This window comes from Passer montanus, unplaced genomic scaffold, assembly GCF_014805655.1.
Source record: "Passer montanus isolate IOZ18808 unplaced genomic scaffold, ASM1480565v1 scaffold11, whole genome shotgun sequence".
NCBI classification, from domain to species: Eukaryota; Metazoa; Chordata; class Aves; order Passeriformes; family Passeridae; genus Passer; species Passer montanus.
The window spans coordinates 17,401,063-17,421,441 of NW_024357613.1; the positions used below are offsets into that span (position 1 = coordinate 17,401,063).

The 20,379-nt window shown below is 34.2% G+C and overlaps 1 protein-coding gene across 17 annotated transcripts in view; it reads right to left on the bottom strand.

Annotated features, from left to right (window-relative positions):
• RIMS1 (regulating synaptic membrane exocytosis 1) overlaps positions 1–20,379 on the bottom strand; it is a 308,204-nt gene that overhangs the window by 83,879 nt on the left and 203,946 nt on the right. For 9 of the 17 annotated variants that reach the window (XM_039729053.1, XM_039729043.1, XM_039729130.1 and 6 more), the window contains 2 exons: positions 16,240–16,329; positions 4,647–4,718 (listed from right to left, as the gene is read on the bottom strand). In XM_039729053.1, coding sequence (XP_039584987.1) covers positions 4,647–4,718; positions 16,240–16,329 — 162 coding nt within the window. The remainder of the gene's footprint in view (positions 1–4,646; positions 4,719–16,239; positions 16,330–20,379) is intronic. The other 8 variants (XM_039729070.1, XM_039729060.1, XM_039728989.1 and 5 more) reach the window with 2 other exon arrangements.

Sequence of the window (20,379 nt, forward strand, 5' to 3'; positions counted from 1 at the left end):
TATAGAAGAATTACTTCCTTTCAGTTTTTTGTTTCTTAAACTTATTCATTTATCTGTGGGTTTGTTCTGGTTTGGGTTTTTTTGCCATTTTGGGAATTTTTTTTTTGATAAAGTAATATTGAAAAACCATTGAATGGAAAGCAGTTTTCTAAGAGCCACTTAATGATTATTACTCACAGTTTATATATATTCTCCTGCACTGGTACAAGGGCAATATAAAATGCCACTTTTATGTTTTATTAAATTTAGTATTCCCTTTATGATGATGCAATAATTGCACAAGGCCACTGGACAGCAAGCATCTACTTCCATAGGACAGCCGGTGTTTTTTCCCCGAACACGAAGAAGGAAAAAGAGTTTTAACATTTATATTGGGGTGGGGAAAGGGAGGGTGTGTGTGCATGCAAAAGACTTTTAATATGCATATCTAAGTAAATATCCTAAATCACTTTGGCTGAATTCTAGCTAGCACTGTTTCAGAACATTTTGGCTACTTGATGCCTTATTCACAGATACAGTTTCAGAGTGCAAAGCATCAAATACCTTTGGAGCCTTAACATTTAAAATAAGTATGGGCACTTATTATAACTACAGGGAAAAGGTTTGAGAAAGTAAAACCAAGATGAGAAGCCACAGATTACTGAGGAGTGCTTACTGTGAAATGCCTTTGCCAGTTACAGTAATGTCACACTCACTATAGTGCATAAGCACTGTTTATCCAGTTGCAAGTAGATCATTTGTAGTTTAGAGTAGCACATTTGTGCAACTTCAAAATACTGTTGGCTTTCACTAGGTAGATCAACTGATTTTCTCTCAGCCTGTAAGATCAGTGTTTGCTGTGTTCACACAGCAAACATGAGCTAACAACACATACAATAAAAGCACAAGCACAGAGTAGGCTATGAATACCTGGGTTTACCACAAAAGCATTTCTGTTTCTAAAACATACCTTTTTTTAATTAAAAATATTAACTGCATTTCAGTTAGTGATCTAAAAAAGGAAAATATGGAAGCACACCTGTGATTCCCTTAATTTCCTTTACAGTTGAAATAGAAAATCTATTTAAGTACCTGTAAGTACTAAAAGAGAAATATAGTTCTAAAGGAACTCAAATGAAAGTATAACTAATATTATGCAGTAAAGTGATTGATCACGTTAGTATAATAGACCATAATTATTACTAGTTCCATAGACTAAAAGATAACCAGAAGCATTTTCAGTTTGTAGAATGCCAAAATATTCTAACTGTGCCTTTTTACTCTTGTTTGGCTTTCCAACAGGGCAGCCTTTTGTGAATGGTAATACTGTATCAGAAATTACATCAGAAATTTCAATTCTCATGCCATCATTTCATTGTGGGGTGGTGTGTTGGGGTTTTTTTGTTTGTTTGTTTGCTTGTTTAATTTCTGCTGACTTATGAAATCTCCCTTCAAACACGCAGCACAGTTTCCCCACAAGATACAGTCAAGGCATCCAAGGAACTGTCTGGTTGATATGACTATCATACACTAAGAAGTAATCCTAAAAAAGCCCCTATATATGAAATAACACAAGGATGCCTACCAAGGACAACAAACAAGTTTGGATTAAAACTAATTTCATCAGTAACAGTCCCTGTGGAAGACCAGTCACAATGTAAAAAAACCCCAAGATTCTGCTGCTTGAGCTTGTATTCTCTCTCTGAAATCCTAACATTTCTTCAGCTAACTGCTGGCTTGCCCTAGTGATAACCATAACATTCTTGCAGATACTGAATTTCCTGATTCTGAAAGATGCTTACAACAACAAAGATGATCTGACTTCTGAAAATTTCTGTTTCTCATGCTGACTACAAAAGTAATCCATGCCACCTATTGGACATAACCAGGTTTTAAGCATCTATCAGATGTCTAAACATCATAACATCCATAAGGTAAATATGGACCTTACTCTGTGCCAGAAAGTTCTTGTTTGCTTTTAGTATGGATAAATGCTTCAATCTAACAAAGTCATCATGTTATCAGTTCTGATGTTTTGCTCAATATCCAGGAATTTATCTGAGAGCCCAGCAAAACACTAGATGTCTGTCCTGCCATTACAGAACAGGACAGGACTTACCTGCAGCTCAGAAACTTATCTCCTTCTCCAGTAATACTCTTTTTACAGACATGCCCCCTTCCAAGAAAGAGACAGAGGATCTGCTTAACTCAAATGAAGACAAATCAGGCATAAGGTTTGGATTACCTGGGGTATTAAAACAAGATTAATATGCCTCTTGGGGTGCAAATAGAGAGAGAGACAAAAGGCAATTGAAGAATAACTAGAATGGCATTAAGGACTTGCTGCCCTAGGAGAAAGATCTGTTGCTTGCAGGAAGAAGCCTGCAAATGGCTGATCAGAAGAATGAGACGAAGAGGAACATGGAACAAGTATGGAAGACAAAAGCTAGAGAGAAGATGAGACAGAAATAGAAAGAGAAGAGGAATCTGGGAAAAAAATGCTACCTGGTGAGCAGTGAGACTGCAATGAGCACATACATGTGTATCTCCTGGTTCCTCACAGAGGAAGGAGACACTACAAGCAGCAAACCTATTAATTCAGCTGGAAGTGGCCTATGGGGGAATCCCACAGGTTCCAGCTCTGCCAGTACACAAGAAAACTCAAATTCTTTTCCTTTCAGACTGATGCCTCAGTGGCATGCTGCTACCTAAGAAACTCTAAAGAAAAACTAAGAATAAGTGAGGGTCACCAATCCAGCTCACCGTTGGAACAGTGTCCTATGCCAAATAGAGAAAATACAGATCAAGACTGCACGTATCCTAAAATATATGACAGGCAATGTCACATCTGGTAATTCTAGGGTTAGGGCTGAAAGAAAATATTTTTGAATTAGGATAAATAATTTTTTGCTCATTCATAAAAGAACAGAAAATTATTTTTGTGTAATCAGCTCTACTCCTTCAGAACAGATTACTGAATCCCATCTAGAAGGCTTATCTCATTGAATTAGAAGAATTTCTAGGCTTTATAAACTATATTCAAAAGGCAGTTTTTCTCTCTTTTATGTACATTTCCTAAGCTATCACACTACACAGAAAACTTAATCATACATAGCATGTTGAAATGCCTTATAGAGAAGCTGACAGCATATTGATAGGTTATTCCAGTAATCTGCTTAACTAATAGTAGAAAGGATCTGCAAATGGCAAAATAAAGCCCAATTGTAAGAGAAAAAATGAATATTTGAAGAAAAAATAGTCTCAAGTTATATTTGACAGGAAAATTCATTGCCTGTCATATCATTAAAATTTTCTGGCACTAGTACAATATTACATCTATGATGGAATACTGAACTACAGAATTCAGACTTACTGAAACATTTCTGTCTCACATCTAATGCTAGTGAATAATTTTATGGAAACAGAAGCCTACACCAGGTAGCATGGAGATGTAAAAAGAAGCAGTACAATTTGTGTTTCCCTATGCTCTTGTTCCCTGGGTTCATTGCCAAATTGCCAAGAGCCAAACCCCTTAGGCATCAGTTAGTTTTCAGAAGTCAGAAAAAACAGTGAAAAAAAAAGGTTTTAGTAATCTCCATGGCATAAAAGCCCCTGATTCAATCATAGCAAGGATTTCAGTCATCATTTAGGTAATCTCTCTGACTCAAATTGAAAAAGCACCTGGGTTGTTGTGACAACAGAATCATCTGACTCGAGGAAAATGTAGGCATTGCTTTTGGATCAGAAACAATAATCTGGAGCCAGAAGCAGTAAACTAAAAAAAGTGCTTAAGTTTTGCTACATAATGTGCATTTTCATTGAAAATAGAGATGTCTGCGTTGTTCAAGGGAGTTTTAAAACTCTTGCAACGTAAACAGATGTACTCTCCACATCAGTCAATTTCTGACAAAGGCAGGATCTCATCCCTCCTCCCTGTATATTTCAGTCAATATACAAGGTTTAAAACTTAACTAGATGTACTTAGTATTCAGTATATATCTTTATTTTTCTACACATATATCTTTCTTGTTTATATATATTTCTATTTTATTAATATCTTTCTATGAATATATTTCTATTATATTTTATATATCTATATTTTTCTATTTTTCTACTTTTTCTAAAGATTTTGAACATGTAACCGCATACTACTGTAACATCAAAGTTAAGACAGAATGACAACACAAATTCAGAAAAATTCTATTAATTAAAAAAGTACCAGTCTTTCTATTAATTTTATGAAGTTATAGATTTAAATGTTTAACTTAAAATTTTTATACATTAAAGTGAAATTTATTTGTTCAGGGGCATTTTGAATTATTTATCTGTTATAGCTGTCTATCTGTTTATATAATCAATTGAGGTTTTTCATCCTCAAAGTTAATGTAAAATAAGGATTTTTTGGAAAAAGAATCAGTGTTACAGTGCAGAAAAGCACTTCTAGTCTTTGCCACTGAGCTTATCCGTAATGATGGAAAATGCCAGAAAAATTCCATATGTATGCAACAAAGTGATAATAATACAGATACAAAATATATAATACTGTAAATTATGGCAACATAGCTTTCAGCCATAGATGCTCTAAAAAATTTGTATTAAAGGTGTATTCCAAAATCTGGGATCAAAGTGATAACAAGAGATGCTTACACATCAATCAACACTCCTACCTTTCTGCTTCAGCTGCAGGGCCTTTCCTAGCTTGTTTTTGGCTGCTATATCTTTCCACTTTTCTGGACTGCCTGTGAAATGACATGTCAGAAAAGAAATAAACAAAGAAGAAAAAGAATACAGAAACATGAAGATTATTCATTCATGTATTAAAAAGGTAACAAAAGAAACAGTTGGAGATGAGAAAGTGAGAACTATCATCATAAACAGGCTGGTGAAGTCTAGGTTTAAGATACATTTCATTAATTAGGTTTGATTGAGGCTCATGGTGTGCAGCTGATGAGGTACCAAAGCAGGGAAGAAAACATTAATCCTGACTGAGCCTGCAACTAGTTTCGACCTCACAGCCTGCATTTGACTAGAAACAATGACTCCTCATAGCCCTATAAGGCATCGCTCAACAGCATAAGAAACAAGTTCAGAGTAGAAAGCAGGAAAAAAACCTTGCAGAAAGAAACAGAAAATATTATTTGAAGGTTTAAATAGATCTAAAAATTTCTTTTAGATCTAATTATATCAGATTTAAAAAAAGCTGTCACCATATTAATAAAAACTTGTTTTTTTCAAAAATCTCATTCTATTACCTTTTAAAGTTTTTAGAAACAGATTTAACTAATTCCATTTTCTTCTTAGTCAATATAAGTAAGTTTGAAATTATTTCACTCCTTCACTCCTTTCCTACACAAATCTTTTACAGAATTCATCTGTCATTTGGATAATGAGGCACTAGTTACCTCAGACAATCTAAGAACTCCCTTTGATATTAAATAATAACAATGGGGAGGAATATAAGTCTACACATATAAGAACAAAGGTAAAGCCACGTTTCACCATTATTACCCAGGACTAAATATAATAAATAAATCTCTGTAAATCTTGTGTTCCAAAATTTTCTGTACTATCCATAGTAATGTTAGTATTTACAATTAGGATTTACTACTTTAAACCTCAGAAAACCACCAATATGCATTATTTTTTTTAGAAGAAAAAGTGCATACAGTGTTTCAGGAGCAGTAAAACCAGGGACTGATGATTATTCAATCCTAGTCCAGAAATGCTGACAGATTTTAATACATGCAAGATCTTGCAATGATACAATCAATGTCATATATATTAGGCTAAATAAATTACTGGGCAAAAAAGAGAGACAAAAATAACATTTAAAATAGTATGTTTTCCTTTTAAATCTTTGTGGCTATAAAGAGTAATCCAGTGCCTGAATGGGAAGAGACCTAAACAGCTGTGACAGCAAACTATGCCCAAAGAACATAATCCCAGTGTATTTTCATTATTTTTACCCACTGCAGTTCTTGATGAGCATTTCATTGTGATGCAGTAGACTGTATAAGAAAGAAAACACTGCATCAAAATACAAAATACTTTCTGCATAAGCAGAGGTCACTACCTGATGCTTTTAAAAAATGTATTTTCCCACAAAAAATAGTATGTCAGATTAAAACCAGAAATCCCTTTTATCTTCAATCTATTTTATTTTTTGTATATTCTCATTGTTTTTCAATTTTTTTTCTTTACCAGGACAAATATAAAGTGGATACAGAGGAAAACACACATAATAAATGCTGCAACTTTACTTTAAGCCTATAGTTAGCAAAGCTCTAAAACTTATGGCTAGATAAGTAATGCAGCAGCATTACCATTCAAATTATGTCACCCTCTTCATTTTCTGTTTAGTTGGTTCTGTTTAGGGCTTATTTTTCTCTTACTCCTTATGTTGCTTGCCTAGACTGTGACATTGCATACAACGGAGAAAGAGCTCATAGTGAGTGGTTTCAGTTGGATGGAAAAGCCAAGAGCAGGATGTGCTTTGCTGTGACAAGTAACACAGTAATACACAGCACCAATGAGCTGAGTACATTTATTTCTCTGCTCTCAGGGCTGCCTTGAGAGCAGCACATACTAGAAATTATTGAAAATCAGCTTCCTTTTTGGTTCCTCCCTCTGGCTATGATGATGCTGTATACATTTCTAATTAGCTCAACATGCTCTGACTTACTTCCCATACTTCATAGGAGAAAACAATATTATCCATGAATGATACATGCACATATGTACTAGTACATAAAACCAGGAAAATAAAAAAGAAAATGTGTGAAAGTATGCAGAACATATGAAGAATATACTATAATCAATACCTCTTTTACTTTGATCTATGATTTGAGCAAATAAGGATACCTCTGTGCTGCTCCAGGTTTAGCACTTAGGTGGTCTACACTGTCCTGTTTTGGAATGCAAGACTCCAGCGTCCTTGTTCTTCACAACATTTGGAAACATGGATGTGAATTTGGACGGAATGAGCAGATACAGAGAGATGGTCACATGCAGTGAAGGTGGAGACATGCAGGCAAATATATAAACAAAAAGCATTAAGTCACTGTCTACTGAAAAAAGCTGTATTTTTCATTTTCCTATTCCAAACACTATAAAATTTTAGATGTAAGATCAACACTTCAAGATGTAATGAAGTATAGAATGAAAGCCATGACAGTATTATTTTTAAAAACCTTTATGCTCTACATGCTGAATAGCAGCACTGTTATTTAATAGGTGCTATTAATCTTCTTGAGAATCTATAAACATATAAAAAAACCTCTTTGCTTAAGACAATGCATATTTTGTCATTATATTGTGAAATTCTCCTGAAAATGCAAGTAAGTTTCCTAATTTCATGCATTTTGATGACACCTTCATGTTCTATTGCCACACAGTCTGCTACAGTAACAGTTTTCAGCAACTCAAGAGCAAGTAGAATAACTGAATGAGATTTTCTTTTAATAAAAAGCATAGGAATATTTCTGAATTTCTATGGGATTTTGATTTCTGCTGAAGCCACAGAATTTAACAGCTTTCAATTTGGCAAAAAATACTATTATCCTGTTGGTTTATTATTAGTTTTTAATGAAGTATATTATAAGATCTATGAATGGAATATTTTTTTCAAATACCAAATTTGGATTTTAATGAGAAAACTCTGCAATATTTGTAGTTCACTAATAACCTAAATTTCATAACATATTTGCATCTATACCTCCATTAGAGTCAGGAAAGCCTAAAATTTCTCTCTAAGATCATAAATCCTCCAACTGTCACACCAAATCATTGAACAATAAATATCATATTTAGGCAAGCACTACATATTGTTTTATATACAGATGAGCTATTTACAGTTCATGTTCCAAAGTTCTATGTGCCTCAGGAGGGCACTTGCTCTGCAGCTGGCTTCAGGTGACTCTGGGACAAGCATTCTTACACATGCATGCATGACTGACAAAAGCTACTTCTCTTAAATTAAAATATATGAGCACTCCTCTTTTAAAAAGCTTATTTTATCCAGTCTTGGTTATATGCTGATATTATCAGCAGATTTTTCCAAACAAACAGTCTGAAAAAAAAATTTACCTACCATTAAATGCTCAGCTTACATTCACCTTGTTTTTACCATCATTTAAATTTCACAGACCTCAGATACTCATCTGTCTACACTGTAGACATTAGACATTTAGACTTCCTGATTTCTAATATTAAAAACCAAAAAGCTTTCAAGGAATTATGCTATCAAATCCAATAGAAAAACTATCCTTCAAAATATCTTATAGAAATAAATGATACCAAACATTTGCAAATTTTTAACACTGAAATAATACATAACTCATGTCTTCTTCTCATCAATGTATCAAGGAGTCACTTCCTGATATGGCGAATGAGCAAATTTCAGAAGAAGTCTTGCCAAAGTTTTAGCAGAATTTATGTTCATAGCCATTAGAAATAAATACAATGTTGCAAAAAATTAATTTATCAAAATTGGAAACAATGCATAAGTCATAGATTTAAGAAATGTGTTCAGAAACAGATCTTGATTCCACTCTATATGCAAATTGGACCTATTTGTAATATAAATCTGTAAGGTACTCAAATGAAGAGCAAGATGAAGTCTGTCAAAGTCAATTAATCTGTGAAGTATAATTCAAAAGCTGTGATAAGCAGTTAGTTTGTTACCCCTGCTGATCCATCAGTCATCCCCCAACAGCCACTACACTTCAGTCATCTGATACAATCAAATCTTGAAAAAACTTTCAATATTGAACTGAGTAGTATTGGCCCACTGCAATAACTATGTGAATTAATCAGAACAAATGTAAACTTATAGAGTAGAGAACAAAGATAAAGCACCTTTGATTCCCTCACTGATTTTCTCTCTACAGATTTGCAAAAAAACTCAGTGTTCTCAGAACTTCTCTTAATGTCGGAGAAAATCCTGGAACTCATAGGCTGCAAACCCTCATCAGCACTGAGGGTAGCTCAAATTCCTTCTGTGCTCATCAGTGCCTGACTGCTCATCACTGGGTTTTGGTGACCAGATTGCATGCAAGACTTGCAAACACAGCTAGGCAGTGATTTTTCATAGAAAATTAGACTGCTGTCTACCCATCTCAAAAACCTTGCCATTACAGATTCCACATCCTACAGATGTTTCACTGTAAAATGTTTGCTGGTGGGTGTTAGATGATTTCAGCCTTTCTGCACAAAATTTCAGCTGATGTAAAAAAGCTTACTATTTGGCATTGAGAATGACAGCATTTAGATGAAAACCTTATTTCACTGTTTTTTTCAAGTCCAATACCCTGAAGTCAAAGGCAATTTTTCAATTGACTCAAAAAATGAGAACCAAAATGACTTAAAAATGCCTAAAAGACATAAAGTACATTTCTGAACTCTTAATAGCTGTCCCATCAAAGGGATATGTTGGCAAAATTTCTGGAAATGCAGTATCTGTAAGGGAGGACAGCTTTAAAATTATATTTCACTACTTAAATTCTGTAATTTATAATGCTGTTTAACTCAAATTAAAAAAGGAAATATTACCCACACACAGTTACACTCTTCCCATCTGGTCTGAGTGGAATATTTCCAGTATCAAGCAAACAAGATGAATCACAGTACAAATATCAGTACTGTGGATAGACTTTAGCAGTTCAGGACTGACACCACTGGTATTTCAGTCTTACAGTTTTAAATGCAACTTCTTAACTTCATGTACAGATTATTTACATTAACCTGTATTTACATTAATCTGTGTCCTGTCAATTACTGTAATACAAAATACTTAAAATTTTTGAAATTGCACTTAAATAGAAATTAAAATTGTTGCTTAAAATAAAACCAGGTCTATCTGTAAATAAAATAACAAACAAAAAATTACTGCTGCCAAAGCAATGGGATACCAAAAGTCAAGTGGTAAGAAAGCTCGTGAGAAGTAAAATACAAAGGTGCTTCTGTTAATCATAGGCGATATTTAAGCATAAAATTTATTTAGAGCCCTGATGTTCTTAATCAAAACCTACCTTATTAGGGAAATCTGTTCCATGGAGGCCCTCCTGATTTGGACAGAATTTACAAACAGTGCCAATTTTTACATACATCAACTAGAAAGTGTTAACAAGACCTCCAACATATCAGCCTGTGGGGTTTTTTTCCCATTAGGAACAGTTTGAAAAAAGAAAAACCAAAACCAATGAAAACAAACATATATACAAGAATATGCTCTAACAACAAGTATTTATCACATTATAAAGCACCACAGTGAAAGTGAAAGCACCAGCACCATTTACAGAAGCAGGTAAAAACAGACTAAAGAACGTTAACACGTTGCATCACACACCATATTTCATGTCTTGTGACTATTCAATTAACACAGATGATGTTCTGTTGCATCAGACACCATATTTCATGTCTTGTGACTATTCAGACAAACAGAAAACTTGAAAAGATGTTCATTTTTCTGTGCTTTATAACAGTTCAACAAAATGCAGAGATGATACCTAAACTGCTGTTTCATTTTGGGCTTCTGGAGGTTGTAAGTCTCCACACAAATGCACACTTTTAAATGTCAGTGTACTCCACTGAGAGTGCAAGATGCAGTAAGCCATTTTTCAACTGGGAGGAGTTGACTAGTACCTGTCATCCTCCGGAGATGCATGCTGGATATGAATCCTGGGACTAGTAGGTCGTCTCCTCTCTAGGGAGGGGGACCATCTACCCCTGTTTGCCCGTTCAATAAAACAGGAAAAAAATACGGTGTTTAGTTTGTGGTAAAATTAAATATATGGGATTTGAGACTGGAAAAATACCCCAAAAAAGTAATGGAAGTGTGTAGTTAAATTATTTTTTCTAACAGCTTTCTAATACCCAAGTATACTTTACTTAAGGCTGCTTAATGCAGATGCATCATGATTGAAATGAAGAGAAGGTGTGTCCAAAGACGCAGAATTTAGACCAATATAAATCTTCTATATGGTGTACCATTAAGTTTTCAAATAGTCTCAAATGCTTGACCACCTAAAAGCCTGTCATTTTTGTAGGAAGCTGCAATTCCAAATTAGAAAAGACTTTTAAAGATGATATGATGGTCATTATTTTAGTATTTTGCTAATCCCATCTCTCCTAGCTATTTACACGGAAAAATTTAATCTCAGTAAAAATGTAGGACTATTAATTATGATAAAAGTTCTTGGGCATAAAGTCACCCTTTTCTGGAATGCAGTGAAAGAATACAGATAAATTATTTAACGAAAAGTAAGCTACACATACTTGTGTACAAGTACAGGGTAATTTTTTATCATTTGTAAACATATTTATAATTTGTAAACATATACTGAAAGTGTGTGCAGCCAGCTTCCTCTTCTGTTAATAGATAAAAGTTCTAGGGCATAAAGTCACCTTTTTCTGGAATGCAGTGAAAGAATACAGGTAAATTATTTAACTAAAAGTAAGTTACACATACTTGTGTACAAGTACGGGGGTAATTTTTTATCATTTGTAAACATATACTGAAAGTGTGTGCAGTGAGCTTCCTCTTCTGTTCATTTCTCTTTATCCGTGCAGTACATGCAAGGACATTATGTTATACCACTAAAGTCAACAAAAAGGACCTAAATTGAGAATGAAAACTGATGTATTAGGAGATTTTTTTTCTCAAAAAAGCTCATTTAATTCAGAATTATATATACTATATTATAGACTGCTGCTTATTTTTTTGGGATGTCATGTGTTTGTATTGTTTGCATAATGACTTACAATACCAAAACAAACTGATTCATTGACAAATAACAAAATGTTTGCATAAAGTCAGCACAAGTATCTAATATTTCCCTTTCTGAGGCATTCTTCCAGTCCATGGAATAAGGAAAAGGGTTTGATTTATGGAACATGCAAATAACAAAGGTTTCAGGGACAAGAGCATTATTTGAACAGTTAGGTAGATCTTTCAGATGTTTTAAGAGCAAATAGGTTGTTAGTAGTTAGTTTCTTTTTCTCTCCAAAGCAAGAGTTAAAGAAAATGTTAATGCATCAGTGCACTCAAAGCCCTTAATATGCTGATATCCACCACAGATATTAAAGAGCATTTGAATGAATTAACTAGGTGATTCAGTAGGAAATTTCAGAACATGCTCCCTTTCATTGAATGCTGAATGACTGTGAGCCACAGTACAACACCAACATGTAACTACCTACTTTACATGGCTGGAAAGAACCAGAAAGACAGTATGTCACAGACCTAATGCAAACAGTTACTTCACTGTACATTATTTTAAATGGAAATGGGGGTATTTGACATAACTGTTAAGGGCATGCAATACTAAAATCAACATGAAATCAGGACAAGCTTCAATTGGATTAAGCTCCCTGGTATCTGTTTATGATTACGTAACAGGTAACTGCTGAGCTTTGTCTCCTTTAGATAGTAGTGGCCAGCTGACGGCAAATATCCTGTTTTGATTCCCACTGCAGTGAAGGACCCCAGAACAATTCTAACACAGCTGTGGGGCTGTATTTTGCAGGTTTGCTGACCCTTGTACATGACCTAATTCCTGGGCTGTGCTCCTCAGTTTTATTTGCTCAGACCTCCACTGAGTGATGTCTCAGGCTAAAAGCATGCTAGAAGTACAAATCAGTGCAACTTTCTTGTGCTAACACACATACAACTGCTTGCAACAGCAGAAATTTAGAGGGTAAATAATAACCACACTACATATTATTAACTATCAGTGATGCAATCTTAAATCAGTCTGGGGAACATGCTATTATGATGAGAAACCATTTCTAAATCAGAGTCTGCCCTTGAACCTCATGTCTAAGTGTCCTCCTGAGCAGAGACTGGGTGTTGAAAAGGAATTTCTCCATTTTAAAGAAATAGCACTCAATTTACAAGAAAAAAAAGAAGCAGAAATTTTGAGACACAGTGAAAAGGATAATAATGAAAAAACCCAAAGCATAATGAAGTAGTAGCAGGAAAACACTTTCAATGGCAATATCATAAACTTAAAGATGCCTTGCAGATCATCAAAGAAACTTCAACCACAAACCATTTTGGAAAATAACTCAAATTAACAAAAGAGCTTAGAATAAATAGAGGGTAGGTGGTGGGAAGAGAGAAAAAAAAGGCAGGCATGGTGTAACTACATAGAGGTATTAGTAGGGGATCGATATTTTTGAATGTCCTAGAGTATACTTTGCAAAAGAAAAGTATATGAAGGATTAAACTATATACAAAATAAGTCCATTTAACAAAAAACCTTAGCAGACCTGTGTCAAGGCAAGGTTAGTTTGCCAGTTAAGTTATATGGACTTGGTCAAATGATGGAACTTTTAGGAGGAGAAAAGGAGTTCTGTCCTCATTGTTGTTTTGGTTCTGCTATACTGAAACTAACTAGACTGTCATATCACAAATTCTTATATAGAGCTTAAAGTAGTTTTCTGCTGGTATAAGCAAGTCAATAGAATGACTTTTACTGGCAAAGCAGTGTATTAAAAACCAGTAACTCTTCTGATCATTCCAAATGACATGAATGACATTGTATAAAATTCAGGGATCAAAACTATTTCCAGCAAATCTGTGACAGAGAGAAATAGGGCTCTACTGTCCATCTGTTATAACACTACCATTTTGTTAAAATGTGGTTTATTTTAGCTCTTGATCTCAAATATAATCTAATTCTTACCCTCCGAGGTTATGGGGAATAACAAGAAGTAATTTTCCATAGGTAAGTATATTCCTAATTTTGTTAAATAAAATATATAAATGTGTATTTAGAAGTCTGTATTTAGAGGCACAGAAGTCTAGACTTTTAAATAATACCTACAATGCTGTCATTCAGGGAGGGGAGAAGGAAGAAGAAACAACATGAAAACAACTAACAACGTCTTCAACATAAGTCTCTCAAATACACTGATAAAGGGCTGTAGATTGGACTTCACAAAACCTTAGAGTGCTTCTCTTTGATGGACCAGTTCTAGACCTGACAAGTGTCTCATCTCCTCTAAGTGTCCAGTAATGAAACAGCCTTTTCCATATTGTCTATTACACAGCAATTTTTACTGTGTTTAGTATTACATTGTAATTACTTCCAAAAGAGATTTTCTACTGCTTAAGGTAAACTTGTCTTACTGTATTTTAAATCTTTTGTTCTCATCTTGTCCAGCACAGAAACAAAATGCTTTCTACAGACCCTGAATTTAATTCTGTGTTCTTCAGACTAAAGATGCCTCTATCATCACATGCAACTGAGGACTGACTTCATGTTCAAGTGTAAGCAGTTCCACATTCAACAGAGCAGAATTAAATAATCTAAAATTTATGTTCCCCAAAACAAAAATATTTATTTGGTGGGGTTTATATATTAAATATAATATTCTCCTTCCAAATTTGGGCTGCATAGGAAAATCTTCTATGTCACAAGAAAGGAAAAAAAAATCCTCTGCCAAAACCACACATACCTTTATTATTTTCAATTAAATTACCAAGAAAAAACTGAATACCAACTTCCTTAACAAGAGCTTTTCTGCTCTATAAAGGATCCCAAGTCAAAATCTCCTATTTGGGACTTCTAAAAGCTAAGAAAAACTTTTACAGTGATGGGCAATTTTTTCTGCATCAGACCCACTGATGATTGGGCAAAATCACATGTTTAGTAACAACATGGGCCAGACTAAACACTTTACTTTACGAGGAGCTCATGCAAAATTATGCAGATTCTGCACAGTGCCCAGTGGACAGAGGTGGACATGAATTCTAAAGGCATAATAGAACTACTTCACATCAGGAGAGATGTAGTTTTGAGTACAAAAATTTTAATAGATTAAAATTACCAGTTAGGGTTTCATTGAATATTCAACTTGATGGGTGGCATCATGAAGTAAGTAAAGAACACACTGCTCACGTTTACATGCAATTACATTAAGTAACTGCTTGCAGATGAAGGCAGCTGTATGTATGTAAACACTCAGTTATTAATATGATGTTACAATATTTTTTTAAAAAATCTAGAAAAATAGCTGTATTTCATTCTGAGGGGCTCTATATCAGCTGATTTTTTTTTGCTGTTTTTTAAGAACCATGTTCATAGTATCTGTAATGTCTTGAGCTCAGACTTAAATAGGAATAAACTACTGTAGATCCATCAGGGATACCTCAGCAGAACATTAGTCACTTCTCTGCAAAAAGAGCACAACTTAAGAAAAAGCACAGTTCCAACCAAGGAGCAGCAGGAATTGGGGAGGAATAAAAGAGAAATTATAAACAAAAAAACTCAGGTAAAACCCTATCTCAAAGAGGAAAGTGCATTCTTAGTGCCTTTCTTCAGGCATCCTGCCCCACAATAAATTAAATAACACAACTGCTAAAACCACCAGTATTGACTAAAAAAGCACTATTAACTTCCATACTAGTTAAACATGTACTGGACAGACTAAAATGTAATTCTGTCCTATTCACACTCAAAGGGAGCCTATTTTTGGCCTTAGTGAGCCTAAAATCTTTAAAGCGGTATCATTCTTAGCCAAAAATATGGATAGTGATGAAAAATTCTTTTGTGGAATCACCTTTTTTACACCAGTAGTATTTGATTCACCTAAAATTTTGAATCAAGCTATTGTAATTGTGAAAATACAGAAAGCATCCGTAACATGCCTGCACAATATATGTGACACAATAATATTTCATTTAAATTGTAAACATGTCATGAGACTTATGTGCACCTTAATATAATATCAGAGCAAAAAAAACTTAATGCAGTTATCCACCTTGCAAAAGCAGATGCAGCAGATTAAAGAAAGCAATGATGTTTGGCTGTTTTGTAAAAAAGATATCAGTATTGACACAGTTCTGGTTTGAAATGTGAAAGTTTTGTTGTATTTTCTAATTTATGCCACTGCTTTATTAGCAGTCCACAGAACAAGCAAGAAACAGATGTAATGCTTTTTGGCAAATGATGATGAAAATTCACAACCAAGTGGTAGTTTCAAAATACTTAACACTGCAATGCTATTATCAGCATACTGAGGACTTTTGTAAACAATGAACATCAGCTTGAACCAAAACAAAGGAAGTAGCCAGAAGCACTCATAAACTCCAAGACACAATTTACATGACATACATGAATACAGGAGCAAAAATGTCTACAAATACCAAAGCAGACAAGAATGTACAAGAATGTGGAATACTCATATGAAGAAAAACAAAACTTATAAAGATCACCAGCACAGATGACAAGAAATTCATAAGTTTTTATTTTATACCTTTCTCGTTCTGGTGAATGCAAACTAGTATCTGGTCTCAAGCAGTTGGTACTAGCACTCCTAGCCCTGTCAAGGGAGGGCTGCAGTTCACTAGTGCCAGTGCATTGCATCCAATGGTAGAAGAGAAAGAAAAAGAAAACAAAGAAAGGAATACAATGTTAGATATTAACTCATAAAATAATGCTCTCTTTACAGAAAATGTAGAATCACAATGATTTAATTAAGGAAAACGTAAAAGGGTTGACTGGATGAGAGTGTCAAGATTTGTTTAGAAAATAAAAGCAAACAAAATGCTGCGAGAAATTTTTTGCAAATATCATTGAAATGGTTAAAACTGAATGAGACAGAACAGCATCCACTTGTAAGAAAAGTGGAATGAGAAATACCAAACAATAAAGTTATATCCTTATTAACAGCAGTAAATTTTAAGCCAACATAAAATAATGTGATCCACTATATGTCATGTGAAATCCCTTTATCGTGAAGCTCATTTATTCTGCAAAATCCATATTAGATACCAAACAAGTTGGGGGATTAATCCTCAGTGTCTTACCTAACCAGTAGATCATCTCCAAATTTCGATATTCGTAAGTTAAGGCAATCATGAAGGAGTGAAATATCCTGTCTAATCACGGGTTTGGTCTTAGCACATGCAGGAAGAGTTGAGCTTTGTAAATTAAAATTATTTAAACAAAATGAAAATAAATTTAACATGTAACAGAAATCTCATACATAAACAAAAGAATGTAATAGAGAAAAAAATGCAACATATAATTTTAACAGCGAAGACAACTCCAACCAATACAAAGTAGTTTGGTTTAGTTTTTTTTGTAACATAGATGTTAATTTAAATAACTACATGAAGTTACTTTAGGATTTTATTCCTAATGTCTCAGTCACAAAAATGTATTAAACATTTTGGGGTTTTTTTCTTAGCAAGGGAAGTCTATTTATTTATTTTTTTAAAAGCTAACTACTTAAAGGGGACTCTAAACACTTCTTACCTGTATAGGTTCCAATGAGTACCATTTTCTAGTAAAGGCATCTTGGGTGGTAATGTTTTATAGTGCCTAACAGAACTTCTGGAATGTGGTGGGTCAGAAAAGAACACAGGACAACACAAAAAAATGCCAGAAATAAAAAGACAGGTAAAGGCAAGCCAAGACTGAGCAGAACATAAAATAAATGCATAACATTTGATTTTATTGTATAGCTGTAGGAGTAGATATCTCATCTATATTTTTCTCAAGTAGTGTGACAGCTATCTGGGGGAAAAATTTAGTATTAACCCTTTTCTTATTAAAGTTCATGAACTTAGGCCAATGCTAGTACAGCTCAGATGTTTTCTTGAAATGGAAGTAATATATATTCAATTTATAGATACTTTTAATTAAAATATACAGACTGATTTAAGTTGATATTAAATTTCCTTTTTATTTCTCTTAGTGGTGCCTTACTTAGACCTGCAGAGATTTTTACCTCTTCCATAGCTAAGCATGAAAGTCTCACTAAAATAGGGATATATAGTATCTAAAGTTTAATTACATATGTATTAGCAGTTGGCTTTTTTGAATGTGGAAGTCTTTTGAAAGTGGAGTATAAGCATCAAAATTTACCAGTAATAAATATTATTAGTTATAAGCTAATTAAAAAACTGAGAAGTACTACATCAGCCAATACAGCAGCACTAAGTTGTCACATGACAACTGTTTAATATCATCACAGATTTTAGAGAAGGAAATGTTTATTTTATTTGCCAGCTCTACCCATTGAACAAGAGAGAAATTTAAAGACAGACAGCAGCTGCTGAGTGGGAATTATGGCCATTTAGTGGCGAGGGTTAGTAACAACATTGTCACAATTTTTCACAAACCCTACTAGAGCACAACTATGGAACTACTAGGAGAAGAACCAGCAGGCTTGAGGATTTTGCAGCAGTCTGTCCCGACAGGACATTTGATTCCTGTTAAGCCTTGGACCAAAGCACAGCAGGATCAACATTAGAAACCTGGCTGTGTCACAGACAGATGAATCAACTCTCTGCCTGGAAATATCAGTGTTTGTAAAATCCTGAGGGATTTAACAGAGGAACTTTGACCCTTCTTGTATGGGTTTAGTGGTCACCACTGGTGAATTCTCTATCAGAGGTCACTGTAACATTGCACAGGAGGAATAAAGGAATGGCTGTCATCAGGCCAATCCTGGCACATGAGCAGATATTACCAATCAAAGTAGGGGTGATCTAAGACATGGAATGTGGCAACCCATGATCTATAGCATAGGTACACAACATTTCTATTAGTTAATAATTGCATACAGAGCAACAGGATGGATACCTAGGACTAGGTGCATTAAACCCACCATATATCTTAACTCTGTAGCTTGGACTACCTAATTTCTTTCATTTAACATGAAACCATTAACATTTCTTTCCCATTTTAAGCTGAAACTGTCTCAAGGACTAATTAAACCATTGTTCAGCAAACTGCCTAGAACACAAGGATAAAGCCTTATAACATTTCTAATAGGAATAAATGTTGGGTGACTAGAAGTAAGAAAGGACAGAAGATGGCATAGAACAAATTTTTGCTGAAACTATTTTCAAAACTATGCTCGAGAATGTATATTGCCAGTCTTGGGATATTATTTGGAATTGGGGTGTATAAGCATCAGAGTTACATTTCAAATAATTAATCATTCATCTATGGCTTTTATATTCATCTTCAATACATTATTATAAGTACCATCCTGTTTTATAGTATACCACTACTATTAATTTTAAAAGGTGAAATTTTTGGGTTTTTTGATCACAAAAATACTGTAACAATAAATGGAATAAAGAAAAAGGCAAGGAAGTGCTGTAGGCTCTGAATTCAGTGCAGCTATTTCCTAACTCTGCTGTCCTTGCAAATAGAACACAGCTTGCAAAAAGTTGCACATAACTGCTGTGACCAGACTGGTTTGGGAGATTTGTAAAACTGTTGGAAAGCTAATGGCTGGGCAAAGTGCACCAGAAGTTTATAATGCTGTATTTACTTCATTAATCGAGACTTTAGGCAATGTCATTGAAAAATTGTACTAACAATTATAATCTTTAAGAGGGAAAGGAGAAAGCACAGGGCTGGAGACAGGAAGAAAATGAAGCTACAGAAGATTAAGCAAAAAGGACATGGGAGGAAGGCGGAAAAATTGCTATTATCTGACTATAAACAGACATAAAATAACAAGAATTTAAATAAAGTATTAAACCCTAAAATCTAAAATTTTGAGGAAAAAGCCTTTTTAGCTGAAGTACAAGAGTGAAAATATTTCTACTGATAACTTAAAAAAACAATTTAGCAGCTTCACTGGTGCAGATTTTTTTTGAAAGCTTACATATTTATTATTTTAGTTTTATACTACCCTGCTTTATAACAAAACCCTATCACAGCATCTTCAATACTGCTTCAAATTTGATGATGAAAATTAAAGCAAGCCAAGACACTTTAGAAAAGAAACAGTACTCTGTAGGAGAAAATCCTACATTAAATAAATGAATAATAGCACTAGACAACATGGTTTAACATTTGATGATTTTAAACATTTAGTACTGACACAAAACTCTCATCAACTCCCAGATCCTGAAGGAACAAAGGACAACTACCTGGTTGAATTAGTTGAATGGTTAACTACTTTAACTTCAACCAACATTTTTACTTATTGTAAACAAAAGATGTTCTACACAATGCCATGGATTTTTAACACAGTTAACAGACATGGTGAAAAAAATGGTGGGGGAGCAGACTTCGATTTTTTAGGTAAAGATATTTCAGTCCTGTTAATTTCACAACTCTGTAAAGTGGTAAGAGAGGGAGCTCCTAGCTTTGAAACAAGAGATTAATGAAGACAAGATGGGCCCAAACTACAAAGTTTACATGTGGATCCAATTTATAGAACAATTTTTAGATGCAAAAACAAGTGCTATAAAACCCCTCAAATCTGGGACTTCCAGTAAGCCCCTGTACATCAGTATTTATTCCTGTGCAAGTGACTAAATCAGCATGAGAGTAGGAGTCACAACAAGCAAGGACTGATTAATTGTGCATGGCTGCTATATCAACATAAAAATGCAAATAAAAGAAAACAAAACCAACTAAAAAC